This window comes from Buceros rhinoceros, unplaced genomic scaffold (genome assembly GCF_000710305.1).
Source record: "Buceros rhinoceros silvestris isolate BGI_N320 unplaced genomic scaffold, ASM71030v1 scaffold6931, whole genome shotgun sequence".
Lineage (NCBI taxonomy): Eukaryota > Metazoa > Chordata > Aves > Bucerotiformes > Bucerotidae > Buceros > Buceros rhinoceros.
This window is the reverse complement of record NW_010394775.1, coordinates 47,084-71,474: the sequence shown is the minus strand read 5'-3', so window position 1 is coordinate 71,474 and position 24,391 is coordinate 47,084. Positions and strand designations below refer to the sequence as shown.

Sequence of the window (24,391 nt, the reverse complement as noted above, 5' to 3'; positions counted from 1 at the left end):
TCAAGAGTGGCGGGAAGACCTTGCGGGATAATTCTAAATTTATTTCTTCCCAGTCGCAAGTAAGAGAGACTTTTCAAAGGATGGAAAGCCAAAGGACTGACATTTGCTTCGCTAAGTTTATTTCCTTCTAATTCCAGGGTGACCAAGTTCTTTAAGTCTGAGGAGAGAATGTTGGAATTTCTGTTAGTTAATGCATGTCTGAGTAGTAACCCTCTCAAACACCACGCAGATCAGTTCACAGCAACGAAGACATATAGTGAAAAGGATTTTTGTGTATTACCCCAGAATCCTAGAGTTACATTGTTTATTAGTTTGTAGATCCTTAGCGATTGACCAGAGATTTGTGTACAGCTTAGAAAGGAAAGGAAGGCAGCTGTAAGATGTGTGGGTAGTGCTACCCTTTGGGCCTTATTCCTTCATGGTTATGTGCAACTGATGTTTGGAATACTGTGGGGGTGCTGCCCATGGGTCTCCAGTCACTGTCTGACAATGGGTGTGTTATTTTTTCTTTGAGCTCCAGTCTTGCCCTCCCTGCTTTACTCCTTTCAGCCACCTGCTATAGTGTTTGAGAACCCTTCACAGACTGTACTGTTCTTCCTCCTCCTTCTCACCCATCCAAACGCAGAAGAAACCAGTGCTGATCAATTTATGCAAGAAGGAAATACTAGTACTATTTTCTCTTAATAATAGATTCCTCATTCACAAATAATCCGAATAACTTTTCATTTTTTTATGAAGCTTTGTATAGCTCCTCCCACCAGTGCAGTTTGATGATTTAAACTAAAAGGCTCCTGCCACACATAAAGAATCATGTTATGGGGCAGGAAATCAGTTATCTTCGACATACTTCAAATCCATCCCCATTTAGTAACCCTAAATGTAAGCGTCTCTGGGAGACATTGCATAGAAAGGGAAAATGTCATTTTAAAAACCTTTGCCATGTGAATCTTTTAGCCCTTGTTGCCTTTTAAAACATGGCACATAAAATCAAGCAATTACTTTTCTGGTTATATCAAACCCGCTGCATTTAGTTGAATATTCTGCTTTTCAAGTTTATTTTCATATTTTCAAATGACCAATATTAGTTTTCTAAATACCTTGTAAGCTGTCTTCATCAATGGCATGAAGGTGGTTGTCATTTATTTTTATTTCTTCCAAAGTTGATGGCAGTTCAGAGGGAATATGTACCAGCATATTTCCATCCAGATACAAACGTTTTAGCCTTTTCAGGATCTTGATCACAGAGATGAAGAGGAGAACTTTAGATTATCAAAGTGTAAAATATATGGTTAAACATGTAATCATACTTAACACTTTCTTAAACACACGCAGCGTGAAGATTTTCAGCAGCAGTGCAGTAGTATCTAGTGTTTTGAATAAAACGATGTTTTTCTCCTATCAGTCTAATTAACTGGATTCTTTATGCTAAATGTTAACAGAGGTGCCAGTTAATGGAATGTGTAACCAGAAGAACTTGACTGAGCACATCAACTTTCCACATGGCTGTCCTGCAGCTATCCAGTCATAACTATCTGTATTGCTGCTACTGGCTTTGAGTCCTATAGGTATTATTATCTTGCTACACTGTTGCAGTATTTAGGAGTTCAAAGTATATACATTTATAGACTGTGTTTATACTCTTTGTGAACAAATTGACGGTTTTTCTGTAGGTCAGCAAATTTACCTTACTGAAGGGCTATGGCAGCAAATTCTTCAGTGACCTAGGACTTTTTGCGACTTCAGCCAGCTTAAAAAATCGGTGTGAAAAACCATCATTGCTTTATTTTGATAAATATACGTCAGTTATCAGACAGTAGAGCATTTCTTAAAACAGGGGAGTTAGTTCAGCAGCAGATCCACTGAAGCCTTCCTCCAGTTTTGTCTTAACTGCTTGGTGTGATATAAGCCTCACTAAAATTTGTTTTGTGGTTGAGACACCTTCCTGGTCTGTCTTTTCCATCCACTTAGATTTCATAGGAGTTGTAGAAATGGAAGTCCTTTGAAATGAGCCAGAGCTGTTCATGGTGTATGGAGGGATGTGGTACACAAGGACACCTACAAGAAGACTAATTGCATATGGTAGGAAACAAAATTAAAAACATCCAGTGCTAATTTTATTTGTTGTTCATATGCTTTTGGTGTTCATCTTGCCTGAAAAAGCAAGATACTTGCTTGCCTGAGAAATTATATTAAGACTGTTCTGTCTTCAGTTGAGGAATATGTAGATGCCCTTGAATAGCCTGTTACGATGCAAGAAACAGGCTGAACGTAGAAAGATGTTTGGACTGTTTTATGAGAAAGCTGTTCTTTTAGTAAGCAGCTATGCTGAAGGTTTCTTATTAAAGATAGCTGACAGTAGGCATACAGCTGATTGTGTGAACTGCTGCCGAGTGGATTTTTATAGCCAGGCCTGGCACATGCAGGTCTTTTTGGGAATGCAAGAACACAAGATTTACAGTGCTAATGTAGTGAGAAAGGTGACACATAAACTTAAAAATGTCAAGCCTGAGTATCCCAGGTGTTGTTAATGGAATATGTGCCCTTCAATTCTGAAATACCAGAACTGCAGCTGATAAAATACCAGAAAATAGTCTCTCTCCCATTGCTTACCATTTAGTACTTGGTGAATGTCACTTAGAAATCTCTAGATATTCTTGATTATGATGAGAGATTTCTTGAAATAGCCGGGTTTAACTGTATTGGAATTATACAATGGTTACTCATACGAGGTGCAAACTGTTTTAGAACCATAGACTGAGAAGCAGGAAAAACTTTCCTTTAAGCAATAATTAGTTATAGGATAGTAGAAAAGTTTGGCTTTCTTACTTTGAATGCTTGTGGACCTATGCCAGGAGATGTAATATTATTTTTACTCAGATCAATCCATTCCAAATTAGGTATCCCATTGAATGCCTCATCTGAGATAGTAGTGATACTATTTCCTAGACGGAATTCAAAAAATTAGTTTGAGTTATGAATTACAGAATGTATCTGAGTTGCGTAGTATCACAGATTTAAAAATAGTTCTATTATGTACAATAATTGTATATAGATATATTAATATCATATTCAAAGTCTATTAAGCAAATCTACCATTTAAAATTTATTGGTTTAGAGGCTTAGCTGTAAAATTCATTCTGATACGATAAGGAATGATAAACGATCAACACTGCTGTTGACTGCATTTGAGAATGGATAATGTTACCTCATGGGAAAAATCACGTAATGTAGACCCATTATTTACCTGTAAGGTCTAGACTTGTTAGATCTGGATCTGAGATTGGTGGTATTTGGGTAAGTTTGGCATTAATACAGCTCACTGTGGTGTCTGAGGTGGAACATCCAGATGGCAAAGGAGGAGCTTCAATGGGTGGGACAGGAATTGGGAAATGAGGTGGCATTCTGAAAGTACCATCATCTTCATCACTTTCATAATGGATGTCTTCTTCCGCAGCTCCCTTCCTTGTGTTAGGCTTCTTTTCTCTGTTATGCTTCTGTTGATTTTTTTTGCCTTTCCTTTTTCTTTTCTTTCCATCCTTTTTACGACGCCCTTTCTCTTTAATCTCTACCACTTCTGTTCTAAGCAATTCATCTTCTTCAGTTTGCACTGATGACAATACGTTGGTGTTATCAAGGTCTTTGGGCTCTGGAGAATCACCAGACAACTCGCTTATTTCATCCAATGGAATAATACTTGAATCCAAAGAGGAGGCTAACCAGAGGCAATGAGAACAACAAAAAAAGTTGTCTGGTAAGAGGTTATAAGCCAAAAGTTTTAGTAAACATTGTTCCCCTCATATAGTAAAATATGGTAACTATAGAAGAAGAATATTCTCCTTAGAATAAGATTTGTAAGAAGGAAAATATGGTCTTACATTGCTGCTTGACTGAAGAAACATACTTTGACTGAGAAACGATTGAGCCAACCACACGGAACAATTTGTAGGCAGGTATGATTCATTGCAACTCCAGAAAAAAAGGGAAAAAATAATACAGCCTTCATTATCTTCCTTTTTGAACTAAGACATTAATTTGGTTTTTATGTTGATGGAGGGTGTCCAAAGAGGAAAGAAATATGTCTGGGCATGAGAGGAAGACAATTTGAATAAAATTCACAAAGATTAAGACTTATGCTCCTGTGCAAGGGGCTGTCCGGTGTAGGGATGGCTGCATGAATATTCGAATATTATAATGAACTCATCTAACAGTCAGTGTGCTCTAAGAAACTGAAGTCAACTTGAGTAGGTATTATGAAGACCTGCTCTTACCATGTAGTTCAGAACTTGTTTTCTCTGGAAAAGGATAGAGTACCTTGTAATCTTTGATATCATTAAATGGAGCCTGTATGTTAGGGTTTGCATGAGGTAGTTTTAAAATAGTAAAAATATTATGGCTACTGTACCAGAATCAGAACAAACTGGGCAGCATTCTCCTGCAGGTATAATAGTTTTGGGACATTTCAGAGGGTGGCACATGGTTGTATCACATATCACTTCTCCTTTTGAACAGAGACAGGTAATGCAGGGCTTGGGTGACCAGACAGCTTTATCGTACATAATCATCCCATTAGCTGTGCAATGCCCCTTCTTTCCTAAGAAAAGAAAATTTAAAATTGAAGTTAAGTAGTTTAAACTGAAATAAAACCAACAGTGTTTATTCAAAACATTGGAAAGAAGCAATACTGTTTTGTTCTCTTTGAAAATACATAAAATACAGACTTATCCTTATTCCTTATTTTTCATAGCTGTATTTTTTTTTTTTTTCAGCTTATCAGTAGTCTCCAGTGCCTGTTTGGTTCTCAGCCTCTCAGCTGTGAAGGCAGCTGAGGGGGAGGTACACAATGTATGTGTGTGTAGGTGTTACCTGTGTCCATCTTCGCAGTGAAAACAGAGTGCGGGTTCTCTGTCCTGCTAATTGTCCACCCCCACTATTTCAGGCAGTGGTCGTAACCATTCATTTCCCCTCTTCCTATCCAGCTGATGAGGACTCTTATCAGCCTTGATTTCTGGAAAAACTCATGATTTATTCAGGTTCAGCAATATTCCTAAAATGGGAACATTCAATCTAGATGGTGAGTTTCTAAGGGTCTTTTGCATGGCAGCAACTCTTTCCTCTCCATCCTTGGAAATGGAAAGTAGAAACCACAGATCTCAATAAAAGCTGTGAATACGTACAGCTGAGAAAGAAGTCGTGCAGAACTTGAGAGTATTTTTCCAAACCTCCTCCTGTTTCTCTGTTGTGCACTAGACATCTTTTCTAGTATCTTGCACATTAAATGAGAAAATTTTGTTAAGGCTCTGTGGAACCAGGAGGGTAACAGTGCTCACTTTATAGTGACTGGTCATAAGCTTAATGAAAGTAAGGATCATTCTGTAATGACTGGTAAGATGGAAGACAGCTCCTCTTCCCTGTGACTTGCTTTATTTGAAAAAACCTCTTGGCTAGGAAAGTAGCAAGCTTGAACAACTTGTGCTAATAAATATGTTGTCTCTGAAGTTTCTGGATACAAATCTCCAAAAATTGAGATTTCCCCAGAGTGCTAGTCGAAATTTTCAGAAAGGAATATGAGAGATGTATTTTGTAAGTTATACTCAGATATTCAGTAGCCGAGTTGTTTGGAGAGAATAAAGACTTGGGAAGGAAAGTATTCCAAGCCTCTCTTTCCTTCTCGTGATGCAGTCTACCTCAGCAAAAATTTCCCTGGGCAGTTCTCAAGCAGACTCCAGGGTAAACATGGCATTTTAGCATGAATTTTTTTTTTTTAGTCTCTTGAGAGAAGGAAAGCCAAGGTTCAGGTTCTTCATCCCATGCAAATCTTTTCCTATTTTTGATGATACCTCTGAATCCGGTGAGAATTTGAATTCGCTACACGCCTTCCTCTTTTAAATTAATGTAGGAATGCATTGCAGGAGTGTTCATTTCAAGCTCTAAGTTACTTCATACTTTCCTGAGTATAAATAAAAAAAAAAAAAAGACTGTAATTTGTGATAGACAAATTGCCCTTCAAGGGATGTTTGCAGGGCTTGTTTTCCCACACTCTGCCCTGGTCCATGCTTGGTTGTTCAGTTTTAAGGAGAGTACTCAGGATAGTCTCTACCTATCCTGACAAGACTATTGTGAATATTTGGTTTGAAATGTCTCTGGAATTACTATCTGACTCAATCAGGCATTTTTCAAAGTCCTTTGAGGCAGTCTTACTCTCAGCATCATAAAAAAAGGTGTTAATTTACCCTTCTGTTTAAAGACTATTGGATACAAAGCTGTTTTCCAGAATAAAAATTAATTATCTGAATCATCCTGTTCAAATGTTTCTCTATATTCCCTATATTTTAAAAAACGCTCTGTTGATTTAAGTTACATTCAGGATGGAAGGGGTGAGAAATTATTTTTTTTAACAATTGCATCTTGTTTTTTCAAAGGACCGGGATACATATTCATCATTTCAGCCTCATAAAGTTGTGTTCTAGTCAACTTGAGCCATGTTAACTGAAGGAGGAGATGAGTTAGCCCAAGCCAAATGTGAGTTGGCTCTAAGTCCCCTGTCATTCTACCTAGGTATCTGTAATGTTTGCTGGATCCCGACTTCTGTTTCTATGTGCTTGCCAGGAAGCCACAATATTTCTTTTAAATAATCTCCAAAGGAAACACAAAAAGAACGCTACGCTTTCTCATGTCAACCAACAAAATGTCAGCTGTTCCAGAGAAACATGCCTGGCTTGAGATGGAAATTCTTCTGTGCTGCCTTGAATTCTTTATTTGGTTTTAGCTACTGGACTTTATCTGAAGTTGGTGCAAATTTTGTCTGAATAAGCATAAACATATGGGTTATCAGGCCTTGGCCCCTGCAGACTTGAAGTTAAATTATCTTGTTTTCTGTGCAGGAAAGTTACTGAAAAGGACAGGACAAGTGCATGTGCTCACAGGCAAAGCAGTGCCTTTTTATTGCCTTGCAGAGCTGCTGTTTGGCACTGCTGGAATTCACACAACTCTCTGAGACAGAGTAAAGAGTGCCTTGAGATGCTCCTTAAACTTCCTATCCTCTGAATAACTTCAGTGTGGTGGTCCAGGCAGGGAGAGGGGAGGTTTTAGAGATATTGGAGACGGTGCAACAGTGTACATCCTACTTTGCACTGCTGAATGGACATACCGTTGTCTGTAAAGGACTAACAACTGCAGCTTATCTTAGGTTGTGGTGACTGATTTCATTTCAATTGTTCGCATGTTTTTATATGGATGAAAGAGATAGGTCTGGTTACTGTTAAACTTCTATTTAACTGTTGATTTTCATCCTGCATACAATATGTGTAAATTGGTTTTTTAGGCTACTAAGAGCAAAATAAGTAGCTAGGAGAATGAAAATTAAGTTTTGTGTTAAATTTTCTTCTATTCTGAAGCATGATTAGTAATAGCCGTTCTATTATTTAACAGGTTCTGTTTTTTCCAAATCTGACATTAACTTGAAAAAATTTTGAACTTTAAAAGCTAGACTAAAAAATACCTTGTGGCTGAAGTCTTTGGCAGATGAGCACAGGACTTTTAACCTTTGGAAATATGGTGTAAAATTCAGCATGAAGTTCCAAATAAAATGAGTTCAGTGGTTTTAGCTCAGCTTTTGGATATGAGTCCAGATAAAAAGAAAGAAATGGGGTGGGGAGGGGGGAAGAACCATGCATTATTTCAGCATGACTCTGACAGAGAGACTGGAATATCTTACGTGAAGTATGGGCTGTTTATGTGGTATTTTCCTCTGCTTAATTTTAAAAATATTTTTAAATTAAAGATTTGACATTAGTAGTATGTATTATAAGAGTAATACTGTAGTACAGACTAGAAATGCTACAGTCAAGAGTTTTGTTAGTTTTCCCATTAAAACCCCTTACTTAAAAATATTTGTTCTGAAATCGTTCAGCCTTCCTGACAGTACGGACTGACAACAAATAGGAATTGTTAAGAAAATCTGGCTGAAATATGTTTTGCATTTGAGACCTGTTAACCTAGGGCTCATGTCTTGTGTGACACGCTAAAAGGCTTAACTTTTTCCTTATAAAAATAGATAGTTATCATTTTCTGTAATCAGAGCAATCCCCCACCCCCCTCCCCCCCCATAAAATCACATATGATGCTTTTACTCAGTGTGTGATCTCAAAGTGCTGGAATGGATGTATCTATGTCTTTATATTTATTAGCTATAGAGTGGGCACAATCCTGTATTGGTTCCTTAAAACATTCCGGTGTCTTTTCTTCAATCTTTGAACCTCTTCCTAGGAAAAGAAGTGAAGTGTTATAACATCTCAATATTTCAATCGGTTAATAACTGGGGTTTCAAAATTTAAAAATAGTGGTAGTAGTATTCTGGAATTCTTATCTTCAGAATAGATGTCTGATTTTTTTTACTCTTGTGAGTCATAATTTCCCATTTGTTATATTAAACATAAAATCACAAGTGTCCTAGAGCAAGAGTCCTCGCTCTTCCTTTTTGCTGCACTAAGGACCAAACAGACACTTCACAACTATCAGTTCTCAATCCCCATCTAGCCTTGCATTCTTTGAGGAGGCTGTAGAGATACCTGTTACTATCACCAAGGCAGGTTTCAGTAAAGATCCCTGAAATTATGCTTTGGTTTTTTTCTTAAGACATCAAATCCTCTTCCCTAAATCTACTTCAAAAACCATAAAGTAGATATTAGTGGAGCAATGTGAAAACCTCTAGATGATCGAAAAGGCAAGTTTTATATAAAACATACTATTGGACGACTTTTAAATAAATCTGGCTTCTGAAAATAAATGGAGCATAAAAGTGATCTTGTGTTGAATGAGAGGGGGTTTTCTCTCTCAGCTTAGTTTTCCACCATAAGGGTCTTGTTTGTAATGTAAGTTTCCTATTGCAACTATTACTGTGTTAGTAATTTATTTACAAAATAAAGAATTACTCTTGAAATATTGCACTTAGACATAGTTTGAATGCTGGAAAAAAATTAAAGAACTTAATTTTAAATAGCACTGGTTATTGATGTTAGGGCTTCAGTGAAATGGTAATTGACTTAGGAGATATATGGAGCAAGGAATTCTTTGAAATGGCCTTCAAACATGCTACACTTTTGAAGTTAAGAAAATATCCCAACAAAACTTTTATTAAGATGAAATGAGAATGCGGAAAAATTGGAGAAAATATTACTGTGACCTGACAACACAGGATTATCTGTAAGGCTTAAGCATAGACAATTAAAAAACTTCATATGCCAACCACAAAACTGTTATAAATGGCAACAAAAGTAGGTTAGCAAAAAGATAACGTGAGTTTCATTTCAGTGGGTGTTGCAAGTAGAGCTAAACTAAGGTTTTCATGAGTTCATACATTTCATTTGAAATCAAGAGAAGAATGGACCCACTCTAAGTAGTCTGGGGGCTTCATTCTTACCTGGTAAGATGTTGTAACTGGATTCATCTCCGCCCAAACCTATGAGAGAGTCAAATACTCCCATAACACTGTCATCAATGTTAATAAGAGGTATGCTGGGTACCACAGCCAGAGGAGCTGAAGGCTTCATCCTTGGCTCTCTTGGGGACCTGTGCCCTGCTGAGGAGCTCCTTCTCAATCCTCCGTAGAGCATTCTTCTTCTTTGCCTCTTGAGAAGGGCACTGGTTTCATTTTGAGAAAAATCAATGCACAGAGACACAAGCAGGAAATAAGAGACTAATAATGTAGCCTGCATGGTTTTGTGTGTCTCAAAATATCCTGGAATGGGAAAAAAGAGGAAAATTAGATCCATAGACAGCTTTGAGGATTATGTCAGTCATGGTGCACTTTTCAGAGCAGGTGGACCAATACATGGTAGGTCAACATAACCAAGCTTCCTCTTGGAAAGGAATTGCCTGATGAGAGCCTAAGTAAGCAATTCTCATTCAGTGGTTCTCTGCCTTTACGGGCAATAGTCAGATTCAAATAGATGCTTGCTTTGCATTTGGGATTGCATTTAAAGAGCTAGTTTAGATGTGCCACAAGTTTGGGAATTGTTACTTCTTCCCACAAGGGAGTTCTTGAGAGCTGTAAGGTGTTTCTTCACTTCTTTATTTGCTAGTATTTCTTCCAGGTTGTAACTTCTGAACATGGGAGTGGCAAAGTAACAGAAAAATGCCCAATTCGTTTCTGATATGCTGCCCCAAATGCTGTTGGTTTGTCATTTCTGTGCAAGGTGTTTTTCACCAGAGTTGAAAAGAGGTGTTTTGCTTCTCTTTCTAGACACCCTCTTCTTTAACAGAACGGTTTTGCTTCTTTTGGAAGTTTGATCACATACCACTGTTTGTGCCACCCCACATCTGCTTTTCTAGCAGAAGTTTTTATTAAGCATAGGTAGTCTAAAAGGCTGATCTACAATGGGTTGTGGTCTGCACTTGCCTTCTAAGAAATCCAAAATGACCCTATATCTTGAGCCTTCTTACACTTTTGACAGAACAATTACGTTTACTGTCACCAATAGGTGGCATTCCAAAGCAGGGCAGTCAAGATTCAGAGCACTCATGGAAAGCATCTCCAGCAAATGGCCGTACCAGTGTGGAAACAAGGCTATGTGTGGCCAAAGTTATTAGTGATTTGTCATAGCTCTGCTGGCACAATCCTTTCAGAAGGGAAACACTCTTGTCCTATGGCCTACTTTAACTGAGGCAGTAGAGTCTGAAAACACTACTGCTGTGATGTTGAGAATTAGTGAAGAACCTTGAGACTTAGAGCACTTAGTCTTTGTGTCCAAGACAAGGCTTAGAGTATGTCTATGGTTTTTCTCTAAGGAGGTATTGACGGGAGTAAGAAATGCTTTTCCTTAATGTTCATCAGTCTGGCTTTATGTGTAGTCTTTCACATTGGTGTTAATCTTACTATAGTTTCTTATATTGTATAAATACAGGGTAGAATTATTTTGAGAATTTGAGCTGGTTTTTTGCCTGATTTGGGTTTTTTTTAAAGGAAAGTTTGTGCATCTTAGTATTTTCTGATTTATATAATAGGTCAAGTTTTTGGAACAAGTTGCCTAACTTTACTAGAAGGCATAAGGTCTTCATGCTTTCCACAGACAGCATAATTCTCTTATTTTTTTATTCTTATGTTTTTAAATGGGAAGCTGGCAGTAAATAGGCTTAAACCAGTATGCTTTCACTTTTCTAACATTGTAGTTTGTGTTCAACTGTTTTAATTTTAAAATATTATTGCAAACACATATATTAATTTACAGAATGTTGCTAAGCTAAACTAATGTTTTTTACAACCATATAAAGGGAGTTTGAGATGAAAGCATCTCAAACAAATCCACCTAACATCTCTTGTAATAGCAGGGGTCTGAAATGAGTCCAGACTTGAGTTTACCTGTTAGAAATCGGCAGTTCCAAAATGCTGTGTAGACTTTATACTGACCTTTTATTTACAGGAATTACTGTTAGTTAACATATCAGATAGATTCAGAAGCTTGTACTCTGCACTGAAGATCTTTTTCAGAAAGTGCTTGTTTCTTAGTACCTCAGCTTGCAGGACAAATGATGCAATGTGTTTGGTTTCTAACTTATTTGTGTGGTAATGACTGGCTATAAAATTACACAGCTAACCTCTGTTCTGAAAGTTTGGATGAGAGACTCAAAGAGCCCTTAGGGAAAACTGAATGTACAAAGAAAAGTCTTGAACAAGAGTATTCATTCTGTTGTCTTAGTGACGTCTTAATTATGGTCACAGTTTTGTAGTATAGTTTAATAACAACACCACAGCTATGCAGTTACAATGCTGCTACGTTATGTTTGTGCTTTTTTAATATTTAACCATTTCTTCCTGTGACCAGAGGCATGTAATGGCCTGACTGAAATACTTTTCCATTCTCTACACATGTGTTTTTGAAAGTCAGGAATAATACAAGGTGAATTACATTACATTTACAGTACAAATGATGTCTTAGGGTTTTGCTGTTAACTTCAATATAGAGTAAAACTATAGTAAATCAAATTATTTTACAGCGAAGCCTGTTTTCGTAATACTTTATAATTACAAATTTAAAAACCCAAAAGGACAGAAAACACCCCCCACCATAATGTCATTATAAATGAATCCTGTTTGTATGTGTGAGTTATGTGCTGTATTTTCACACCAAGTTCACTCTGCAGTACTGAAAGCTTAATACTGCTACTTTCAACAAAATGTCGTCCCTTGCATGCTAAATCCTGAGCTACATTTCTAAGTTTCTTTCCTTAGCTTATTTGGTAAGTGCTGTCTCGCATCTTAAGGCCAAATGGTGAATGTCATGTGAGAAAAAGGCCTTAAATGTATTGGGCCTTTACTGCCCATGACAGGCATCCTCAGGTTATCTATCGGAAAGTTATATTTAGAATAGCACCAGCCAACTTTTAATTTGGGAAAATTCAACCTATTCAACTTACAGGACTTTTGTAATAAATGACCACGTATCACAATAAAATTATAGATAGCGCATATAATGACATTATTCTATGTTTGTGTTGCCAGATACTCTCAACATGGCTGCATTGCTATACCTTTTATACCTTTTTTAATTTTACCTGTAGGTGTTTAGGTCATGCATAGTACATGTAAGCATCTTTATTATCTTTACTCGTAGCATGTCATGACAGTAGCTTGTAGCTTTCAAAATGTTTATCTTCAGCAAGTTCACTTTTGCTATTATGTTAATGGAAAGAGTTAATTTTTAAAGCAGTGACCTTTTAGAAATACCGAAGTATCAGAATTTATCTTTCCAGTCTAAATTCAAACATGTTTCGAAGGTGACAGTGTTATTTCTCATGATTCACAGGTTAAAGTGATTTCCCAAGATAGTTCACATACTCTTCGTTAAATTTATTGCATAGAAATTAGTTACATTTAGCCATACTGACAAAACTAATTGCACTTTCAGTTAGTTTCAGCTTGAAGTGCGTGGCAAACATTCATACCGAACAAAAAGCAGATCAACCGGTATTGCACACTTTATCTAGAAAAGCATTTATGTTCAGTTTTCTAAACATAGCCAATATTATTTCATACATACTTGCAAAATTAACATGTAGTTTAAGCCATTCAACACCATGCCTTAAGCAGTAATTTAAAATTTAAAACAATTTACCTTGTAATCTAACCTAACAGGAGATTCTGCTTGGTGTCATTTAGTCTCCAGTTGCAAATGAAACAAAATCACAGTGATATCTTTAAAACAAACAGAGAAATAGTAGGGATTGTTGAAATATGTTAGAAGATTCCTTAGTTAAGTCTGAAATAGCTTCTTCCCCTGGGGACAAAGCGCCGTTCTGTTCTGCATGCAGAGAGTCGGCTAACGCTGTTCCTTGCAGAACTAAAAAGCTCACTTAAGGAAAACGAAAAGCAGCACAATGTGTTCGGTCTGTAGGCTGACAAGGCACAGCTGGAAATTCTCTTTCAGTACTTACAGTTACATAAGGAACCGGAAAATGGAGTGTTTTCAAAGGACACAAAAAATGTTTATTTTTTTTAGTTCTGTTTTTTGTATTTAGAAATCTAGTTTGTAGGTGGCATGATTTTAATGTAGAATTATTGTTTTACAGAGATAATACCTTTTGGCAAGCATAACCTTAACATAAAAATGATTATTACAATTGGAACTTCTTCAATTTGTATTTTCTGAATCCACTCCTGCCCTTACAGCCTGTGATCTATAAGCAGCAAATCTTTTTGTTGAAGTTTGAGCATATAAATTTTTTCTTTTGTCCATTTACAGCGATAATTTCACCATAAGTTGTAGCTTATGAATGGAAAATAAAATGACTGAAGCATTTTCCCTTCATTTTTTTGTAAGCTTAATTACATCCTGAAACATGATCCTGAAGCACAGCTATGCACAAGCTGCAGTGAAGTTAGTAATCCAAATGGGAGAATGGGGTTAGGGAAAAGGGAGGATAGAATGGTACCTTACCACAGTCCTTTGTGTGCCAGCAGAGCCTTTTCCTTCCGCCCCAGATAGAGCTTCTGCAGAATGTCAGTGTTTGGTGAGATGGTGAGTCTGCTAAGCTTCACAAATGACAGATTTACCTGGTAGATGGAGTTGTCTGAGTTCTTCTGACATTAAAAATTTGTTGTTTGCTTGATTTCGTACTCTGAGGAATGCTCAGACAGATAGTCATGGAATGGTATAACCATTGAGCTAACCATAATTGTTAGCCAGTATGTGGTGGAGAACACATTGTCTCTTAAAATAGTCAGTCACTTTCTCCTGTGCTTTGCTTTAGAAATATTAAAGTTTTGTAGTTTATCTGGAGCTGTTTAAGAAGAATGGAAATAGTTTACTTAGCAAATGGAGCTAGCCCCCAAAATGAGATCGCACGGCTCAGTACCTGTGCTAAAACCACTGCTTTGTGAAGGGCGAGTCAAAAAATAGGACAACACTTCTTGTAGCACAAGCATGTCAGGTAAAAGACCTGACATGTTTAATTGATGATGTATTTGTCAGAGACAAAGTCACAGAATTCACCTCATTATATACGTAGATGTGGCTTGTTGTGCCTCGGATGGCTGTCTCAGGATCATCTCCTGATAGCATTCAGGCACACATCTCCAGAACGCCTGCCTAGCTGGGACACAGGATTGCCTGCCATGAGGCCAGCAGGGTGCATGTGGCCAGCCTTTGATCATGTGAAGCTCTGGTTTAATGCATCTGCTTTGGATGTGGCATCTCTGATCACTGAATTCTAGTAAATCCTTAAAGCTGGGCTTTTTAGTTTATGTCCTTTCTGTATTTTTTTGAAAGGTCAACATCTTCCAGCAGCCTTCCAGAACTGAGTAGGAGACCATCTTGTCTCCTCTACAAGATCATGCAGTGAGAATCATACATCCTCCAAACAACTGGATGATCTCTTAAGGCATTATTAAATCACTACATAGACTTTCTCTAAACAAAATGCTTTAGCACAGGCAGTGAAGCACTAAGTCTTGCTACTTTGAGGATCTGAGATGATCTATTCATCTGCTCTACGTGTATTCCATAGTCTGGGCTTCACAGAGAGAGCATTAAGCAAACACTTCCTCCGATAACCTGGCTGCTTCTAATACGTGAGTAAAAGTCTTGGGGGTATTGTAGTTCTGGTGGAATCCATGTTTAGCCTTCATTGTGGCCACCTTTAAATCACTGCTCTCCTTTGATAGTAAGCCAAAATGAAGTTTCTCCTATATGTATCTGGTGCTGTCTGGCATTTCTGTTATACAGACTGACATTAAAATATCTGTGCAAAAGCCTGTTGTACTAAACAAATAACCTGGTTCGTTGTTCTCCTTCATCCCTCTAGTTACCTGGTATGAGAGTGGCTTTGTGCTCTTAGTAGCACCTGCCATTAGTATGACACCAAATGCCTGTGAGGCCCTTGCTTATTTTCTTCCCAACTTTTGTTAAGGAAGAAATAAAGACTATCAGAGGGATCTGCGAAGACACAGCTCCTTCTTCATTAAAATGACATTGCGCTTTCCTACAATGAACAATAATGTTTGCAGACTGTAGGAGTTAGAGGGAGTGTGCCATGGTTACCTAATATCTGGAGGGTTTGGGGTTTTTTTAATTTGTGAAAGTAGTGTCTGAAAATGGACATAATCTGCTGCCTTCCAATGAGATTTAAATGTATGTAAGATTAATAACTAAATATTGTTTTAATATTGCTATTTACGTTAAAATCTTCCCTGCAAACTTGCCCATCGTAACAACTAAAGAAAAAATACTGTACATTCAGCTAAAACCTCAGACTATGATGGTCCTGCAAAGGATTTGAGGCATATGCAGTTCAGGTAATTTCTGTTTGCGTGAGAAACATTGTGGTATCCTCGGGGATCTTATATTTACTGTGTTTGTGTGAATAATTCACTCTGAGAGTGGAGCAAGCTGCCAATATCTGCTTCATCTGTAAGCCAGGTAGTGCCCATCTGTCCCATACGCATGGCTAGTCACTTGAGCATGTGGTGCAATATGAATGTTCTTGGTTGTTAAGATGCCTTTATGCGGAATGTTTTGCTTTGAGGAGAGACAGAGTAAACATCAGTGACTAATAATTAAAATAACTTTTTATTATTTTATATCATATAGCAAACTGCCACCAGAGTACTGTTGCAATAGCCATAGGGTGTAAGAAACGAACATGGAAGGCTGGAGCCTCTGGCATGGTTGTTCTTAAAATCTAGACTGATCTCTTTTCCTTAGCGTGTGTTATTTGCAGAAGGACAAGGCTTTCCCTCTTCCTTTGCTGAAATTATCCAATGGAAATTATTCAAGGAAGTCATCTTCAGTGAAAAAGAGGGGTTAGAATTTAGGTTGGCACGCAGCTTGTTTGTAGTGGTTACAGCAGCCTGTTATAACATCTCTAACTGTACCTATCAGATGACAACCAATAGTGGAAATAGGCTTTGAAGCAATTTGATACAGTTGAAATAAATTTGTTTTCTATTTCTTTCTCCAAAGACCTTCTTTCCAAACACTGATCTAACTCTCACTTCTGTGAACAAAAAGGATCCCACAAGTTAAGGCAGCAACACTCCTGGGCCCTTGTAAGGCTATGAAGTATTTTTTGAAATTTTAGTTATTTCTAGTAATTGCAATTGGTTCACTATTTCCACTTGAGTTTTCTGATCTGTTGCCACATTAAGTAGAAATTAAAGAATTAGAATATTTTAAAAACTAGTCTAGAGGAGTGTAGAGAGCAAGTGTGCTTTTTAAGCCAGCCATATGATAGGAAAATAGCTCATCTCCATATTGTGAGGCAGCCTAGTGATGGCCACATGGACAGTAGGACACCTCGTAATGCTCTCCCACAGCAGCCTGTTCACTTCGGTAGGTAGTGTAACTATAGCTTTGGATTCTGTAGGTGTCGTCTGCTTGGCACAGCATGAACTGAAGCGCATGCTTTACATCATGTGTATATTCAACGGATTCCCACAGACATGTAGTTCTGGAACTACCTATAACATTGATAAGGTTTTGCTCGCCTCTGCATCTCTGGGTTTGCAGTCGTTTTCTCATGCAGCAATAACAGATGACACTTGTCTGCTTGTGACACCTACTGTTATACCGTGTGGGAATACAAGAGTGTTTATGAACAAGAGAATAATGCTTTGTGATCTTACGGAATTAATTCCAAAGTGTTAGTGGCAAAAGGAATCTCCTTCACCACTGGATTTTCTTCATCCTCTAAGCATAGTTTTCTATGCTGCTTCTCCATGACATCAAAGTCTAATTTTTCTGAATTTCCTGAGGGCAATAGTAGCCTCTTTTCACAGCAGGGAGAAGTATCAGTCAGTGTACAATAGCACTATTGTTGTTTTACTTTTTATCGATTTTGCTTCTTCCTGGAGGAATGAATGGTTGGGAGGAAAACCTGATGTTCACGACTGTAGCTCTGTTCTAAATCTCGGGAGGGTGTGGGGGGGATGGGGTTTAAAATTAAATGCACAGAGCATGCTGAAACAGGAAAGGAACAACATCTGTTTCTTAATAGTCTTGAAAATGCCTGAAGTGTGATACTTTAGTCATCAAAGAAAGCCAGCAGGCTGACTGAATACAGGGAGAACGTCTTAAAAGAAAAGAAAATAAAAGTTCTTGAACACAGTTAAGTCAAATGTCTGGGATTGGTCAGTTTAAGAGTGGAAGTTTGAGAGGTGATATATGAGTATAGAAAGAAGAGTTGAAATAACTTTTATACTCACAGCTTATCAGGACCATGAAACCTCCATTCTACATCTTACCTTTAAAAAATGTAATCTTTTATCTTCATAACAGCCAAACAAAGCACAGGAATAGAACAGAAGTAGCCTTCACTGAGCCCATGTGATGCTGGGAATGACCCAGCTTATCAGAGGAGAGGAAAGAATGCATTTATTCTAGTCAGCTGCTGATAACTCACAGTTACTGCTTAAATTACCTTCTGAGATTACTGTTTGAGTGTACTCAGGAAGTCATCTGGTCCAACTTGCTGCTCAAAGCGGAGTGAGGATTGAGTTCAGAACAGGTTTTTGTTCAGTTGGTTTTGAAAGGCATCAAGGACTGGCTTTACACAACTTCTCTTGCCTGCCAATTAGAATGCTTGGCTGTCACCAAGAAAATGTTTTTTCTTTCTCTCTCATCTTTCTGAGGATGCCCCTCCATAGAGCTGTGCTTTGTATTCTCTTTGATAGGGAAATTCAATGAGTAGCTTTGCATTAAGTTGTTTTCTCCAGGCAGAACCAGTCTCGTTTCTATTAATAGTTAGCAGACCCTGAGGAGTTTGGAAGTGGTTCAGAAGGGTAAATTGCTTGCTTGATTACAAAATGTGATTGAGGATGACATTTAAATAGGCTTTAAGAAAAAATAAAATCAATGTTGCTTCAAATGGATGTATATAATTTTTTTGTTCTCTTATTCCATGTATTCTAAATAAGATTAGAAAAAAGGCAGTGGGTCTTCATGCCAGCTTTCTTGGCTCTCTGAGTTCTTTTGGCTCTGCGATATTTGGCTCTAAGTAGTAGTAGTTTGGCTCTAAGTAGAACTTAGTCAGGATTATTTGTAGAGCTGACTCCTAGCTGGAGAGGAGTTGCCAAGTTATGATGGTTCAGACGACATATATAAAGGCACGCAGTGCAGGTTTTGGAAGTCTCTTTTCTTGCTATGATTTGGAATAAAAGAGAGAGAGTGTTGACTAAAAAGATGGAAATTGTTTAAGTGGACAGTATCAGAGTCTTCTTATTTTTGAAGCCAGTTGTGACAGACTGTTTCTTTAATTTGTACAAAAAAGCCCAAAATGGCAGGTCTGTGGCCTGACAGCTTCTGAGCTCTCAAGCTTTTGTGGAAGTAGGGTATATGGAGTACATTTTTAGATTTTTAATTTTCTTGACAGTATTTCTAATACCCCTCTCAAAAAAAAAACCCCTTTTTTGAGCGTATCTTTCTCCAAAACATTAAAAAATACTGTTATTTGTAACATGATTCTCCATTTTTTTATTTTAATGTTTCTTGCAAGACATCAAGCTGTGAAATGTTCTGCTTTCTGCAGTTATAAATTGTCAGAAATATTGTAAACAAATGTTGGAAAGTCCACATCTTCTGCATGGCTTTGCATATCTGTTACCAGATGCAAGTGACAGTTTTTCTTACACAGAGCATGACCTATCCTTCCTTGCTCAGTATGTCATGCCCCAGGTAGCATGTCTGTCACCATTTCAGTTCCTCTTAAATCTCCTTAATTTAGTAGGACAATTTGCTGTGTTGTGTTTCTTTTTACAGAAATAGTTTCTTCCTGTCTTCCAGAATGCAGCGTGTTTACTGAAGGCATCCTTTAGTTACCCGTTAGTCATATCTTAAGCTCCTGTTTTTTTTTTTTCTTCAAATCCTAATGAAAGCACCAGTCACCACAGATACCCGTAGCACACTCAGTGAGCTTGTATCTTGTAGGGCATGCCCTCCAAGATACCCTTGCAAGGCAAGTGGCACCGGCCTCTTGAATCTTAGGAAATATCCTCTCCTTACAGTCACTGGCTAAACCTTAATGAAGCACCTCCAAAGGAGACGCGACTGCCTTGGTATTGTCTCCCACCCTGGTCTTTAAACAGAGCTTGCAAGTGAAAATACCAGCTCAATGTGCAGTGCCGGCCAAAGCAGCAAGTACCCAGTATTAGTGATTGTTAGGAAAAGATGAGAAAATAAATATAAAAACGTTACTTTGTCACTGTTAGGCACTTGAATGTAGAATGGTACTCAGGCCATGTTCCATCTCTAGGTCCTCCACCTTTGTACAGTGATGGGATTTCAGGATACCCAGTCCACCCATTTGGGTAGTAGTTCATCAATGCTGCAGAGAGCACCTCAAGACCTTCTGACCACAGAAGGCAGTCGGACACAAGTACGATCAGAACATAAACAGATTTACTCCTCCAGGCTTTATAATCAGGTGCAGGGCTGCCTCCTGCCGTGCCCCTGATAAGCTCTGATCACATTATTTGCTTTATTTTATATTCCTTTATTCCTTTTCTCTCTTTTTCCCTCACAAGTTCTTTTCTCAGCCACTTGAAAATATATAGCATGCCAAGGTTTATAGCCTCCCTCTTGACCTAGTTTTGCAGACTTTTTAATTCTGCAATATTCTGCCTTTTCATGTTGCGGGCTGATTAGTGATGTAACAGGTCAGAGCAGGCCACCTGCATATACAGCGCTCTCCTTTTGTTACCTCTAGTGTCCTGAAGTCCTTCACGGTGTCTGCCGAGTGGTGCCCCAGGGGAGCAGTAGCATACAATTTACCAATTTCCTTATCTGAGGGGACAAATAAAACAGCTCAGTACAGGATCTCCTGCTACCCTGTCTCGCCTGGTACCAACAGAAGAGTACGTTGTGTAGCTTGAAACATTCTGCAGTCATCCTTCCTTTTAATAGCTTTCTCTCACGTTAGTGTTAATACACATTTCCTTCTGCCTCCTGATTTACTATGTTGTTTAGAGAAGCGCTATGGTGAAGCTGGATCCATTATTTAATTTATTCCTAAAACACTGATGAAATTACTATTTCTGTGAGTCAAAAACCACATCCGAATTGGAAAATTTAAAGCTATTTCTACTTTGTTCAGGAATTTGAAAGAAAAGAGACAGTACTGAAAATTACAGCAGCATTTTTTTAAACTTTTCGATGAAATAAAAGAATGTAATGAATGTTTTATATTGCTTTACTCTTAGTTGGAATCTTTGCAGTGGCTGGCTGGTTTTGATCAAAGACTTAATTCTAAACTCTGACATTATTAATGTGTGGTTGATTTTTAAATATAACACACAAGTTTATAGTTGGGAAAAAAATAGCAATGGGAAAAAAATTTGTAGCTGTTAAAGTCAGCACAAAACGCATTGGGGAATCTGGGATTGGCAATACACTGCATTTCTAAAACCTATAGCAGTTACTGCATTCCTTTTCGTAATCTGCGGTCACCAATATCGTTAAGGAAAAAAACCTAGGAGAAGGAAAAAATGTTCATGGGAAACCTTAAGAGATACTAAATCCAGATTTGCCTCATGTATTTGAAAATATTAACAATATATTGCAAAAAGCATCGAGTATTTCTTTAGGTGGAAATAAACCTAAATTTGCAATGTGAGGTGCATGTAGCCAGGATCTATTTACGTTAAAAGAGCTTGCTTTTCAGCTGTAACTGCATCCCACGTCCAGATCTTCACGGAAATTAATGGAATATATAACATATTAGTATGCATTACTATTAAAGTTCTCAGGACAGTAAGTATTGACACACCTCCTGGTTGTGTTTCAGCTCAACTCCACAGCACCATTTTTAGGTTTTTTCTCTCTTTATATGTAAAATGCCGATGTGCAGACAGATGGAAGTAGTTTGTAAACCCTTCCTTCAGCAGCTACCTGACATTTGAGGCCGTTGTGTTTCACATACTGCCTCCAACTATGTGCATCAGTGAAGAAATTTAATAGAACTTTTATTTTATTGTCTAGAGCGACTTCTTTGTGGTGTTCCCAAGCAAGGTGTCCACTTAGCTTGAATAAATAGGACTTTAAAACCCTGGCTGTTGCAAGTAAACATGTTAAATTTTCACTGTCCCGCTGTATTTCCTTTCAAATAGTATCACTTGTTTTTTTCAGGTTCAGATGTTGATACTTCCCTGTATGATGGGCTATAATATATTTCAGCTATTTGCTGACTTGTGTTTTTCCAAAATATTCATCTTAGCAACTGAACAAGACTTCTATGTGTCTAAAACAGCCCAGTGAGCTTGGTCTGGGGTTTGGTTTTTCTCATGTGCCAGTATTGAGTATTGTTACTCATCAGTATAATTTTGAGGTTTCTAACTTTTTTCTAAGTTAATCATATTTTGCAGTATAAATACAAACAAAGGAGTAATTTAATTTTTTTTTGTCCTTACCATAGTTCTGTAACATTATCTCTAATTTCTGCTGTATTCAAGCTTTGTATAAACAGAAGAATATTTATACAGAAATGTTTGCATTCCTGTAGGTTTGTAGTATTGGATCTTGATGTTGGCAAGTGCCCATTTCATTATGGGATTATCAAAGTCATGGCTCTAATATTTTCAGACATGGTAACCTCTTCTGTTCTGGGGAAACCCCATCACATTATTAGTATCATTCTGATAAATTTGAAGTTTTCTTTTCAGTTCTTGTTGCTCAGAAAATACCTCCTAAGAGGTTTTTCCTGTTTATTTCTTTCATGAAGATAATTTTCTCATATAAACTATGAAGAATTCAAATTAGTTCAAAAGAGGGTTTTGAAGGTCACAGCCACCAAAGCAGTGGCTGAGATTCTAGCAGACAGACATGAGCTTCCTACAGGCTTTCATTCATGCCCTGCCGTTGTTTCTTATCTGCAGTTCCATTTTCTTCAACAGCCATATATAGCACACCCAGACTAACATCACAGTGTTTCTCTTAAACTAGGGGTAAAGACTGGACTAAAAGAACATAGAGAAAAAGTCTGTATTTTAAATACAGGGAATTAGTATGACCACATCTCTGCGTAAATATGGAAAATAGGTTGCTTAGAATGATGAAAAATAAGAATATATTATTATTATTATTGTGGTTTTTACCCCTTTTCAAAGCAATGATTTGCTTTCCATTTACTTAGTCACGCTTGGTTGCACTTTCCATTTGTAGGCAAAATGACCAAAAAGTGTCCAGAGAACTCTGGATACTTCTTTAAAAAGGGAACACGATTTTTCATTAACTACTTTTGAGTACTGTTGGCATCTTAAATTGTATCAGAAGTGAAATAAGAAAATTAATACTTGATCTTACAGATAAAAATATTGACTTGAGATTTCATTCTGGCAGACGCTGGGTTCCTGTGGCTTGTTGCTTACATCGCTTTTGTGTGTTTCTGCAATGTTTTCACATTGGTTTTAGTATTAAGTAAAAATGAGTAACAGGATGCCTCTCCACTGAGAGACTGTCTCAGGAAGGAGATGTAAACTGAGGACACAAATATTTTGAAGCTTTTTAGTCAAAAAGCAGGATTTGTTGGCAGCTGGTACAAGACGACACTTGAAGAAAATAACCAAGTTTGCTTGCAGTTTCCTTCTAAATCTCAAAATTAGTTGTCTTTGCCTGTTCATTCATGTGCCCCCATTACAAACAGTGGCACTAAGTGGTTTGTTTGGATAAATTAGTGGACAATGGCAAAAATTACTTGTACAGAAATTCTGCTGTGCGCTACCAGTGAGAGTTTGAAGGGAAAGAATGGCAGGAATGTGTGTGTACATATATCTAATTTTTAAATTTCACTTTAATACCTTATTGGTATTTTTATGATTATCACATTTCTAGAGTTTTAGGATTCCATAGCATAGAAAATTCAGGAATGAGTACAATTTGAGAACACCTCGTGAATTGACTATTTATGTTTGCTTTATGATCTGACTAGCATTTGTGGCCAAATTTGTGCGAAGTGGGAGTTTCATATTTCCTGAAACTCCAGCACAATTCCCCCAGTGTTATCTTGGTGAGAGAAATGCTATTAACTAAAATAAAATAAATCTTAAAAATCAGTTTCAACAGAATGTATTACTCTGGATGACTCTGTGTCGTGTATAAACATGTCTTGTTGAAGGAGAACATCAGCATTGTTTTTTGGGATTTTTTCCAGAGCTCAGAAAGACTTTGTCAGGTTACCTTTTCGTTGTAATTTCTATCTGCTTTTCGCAGTAAATCCTTGCATTCCCTTTCCTTTGTTAACTGGAAGACTCATCTGATGACTGAAGAACAAGTAGTTATTTCTGGAACACTGAGTTTTCTTTTCATGATACAAGGTGATGAGGAGGGAGCTGGTGAGATGGCACGAGGGTGTTGCCTCTTAATTGGTGATTACTCTTGTGTCAACACGTTCTACCTACTGAGTCTCCAGACCTAGTTTAGGTCTTGCACTATCCTGTGTCTAAGTGCTTGCACTGTATGAGGTTTTTTGTTTTAAACCCAACAGTTATTTCTTTTGGAAAATGGCAATCTGGATAGAAATCAGCCACTTTGGAACGGAAATCCTGTTCAATTATAGCAGCAGGAACATCAGAAGTTTTCTGTTCATGGTGTATCCAAAAACTCACCATGTCTGGGGGGCAGCTCAGACAAGCTTGACTTCCATAGAGATACCAGTCTCTGTTCTTACCTAGAGCTCCTGTCTTCTTAAAGGTATTTTGCTTAGAGAGCAGTTCTGTACATTTGACCTCAGAGTATTTGCCCTTAGCGGTTCCAGTGATCAAGTGTTTGGAGAAGCACTTAAGCTACTCTTTCATGGTGTTCGCTCACTGCACAGCAGCTGTTTGAGTGAAACAGCCATGTGAGGAGATGAAATCTTCAGTGGCAGTGTTAGGCATTCCCGTCCCCGGGCTGAGGGGTGCTGTCTCCAGAGT

General features: G+C 37.7%; 2 protein-coding genes across 2 annotated transcripts in view; one reads left to right on the top strand and one right to left on the bottom strand.

Moving 5' to 3' along the window:
• Nucleotides 1–13,242, bottom strand: part of ECM2 (extracellular matrix protein 2, female organ and adipocyte specific) — a 17,054-nt gene extending 3,812 nt beyond the window's left edge. The window contains exons 1-7 of the mRNA XM_010145318.1: nucleotides 13,110–13,242; nucleotides 9,419–9,736; nucleotides 4,403–4,591; nucleotides 3,245–3,712; nucleotides 2,827–2,942; nucleotides 1,098–1,233; nucleotides 2–157 (exon numbers count right to left, since the gene is read on the bottom strand). Of these exons, the coding sequence (XP_010143620.1) occupies nucleotides 2–157; nucleotides 1,098–1,233; nucleotides 2,827–2,942; nucleotides 3,245–3,712; nucleotides 4,403–4,591; nucleotides 9,419–9,713 (1,360 nt within the window). The 5' untranslated portion in view covers nucleotides 9,714–9,736; nucleotides 13,110–13,242. The remainder of the gene's footprint in view (nucleotide 1; nucleotides 158–1,097; nucleotides 1,234–2,826; nucleotides 2,943–3,244; nucleotides 3,713–4,402; nucleotides 4,592–9,418; nucleotides 9,737–13,109) is intronic.
• The window catches only part of CENPP (centromere protein P), a 131,648-nt gene that overhangs the window by 91,102 nt on the left and 16,155 nt on the right, over nucleotides 1–24,391 (top strand).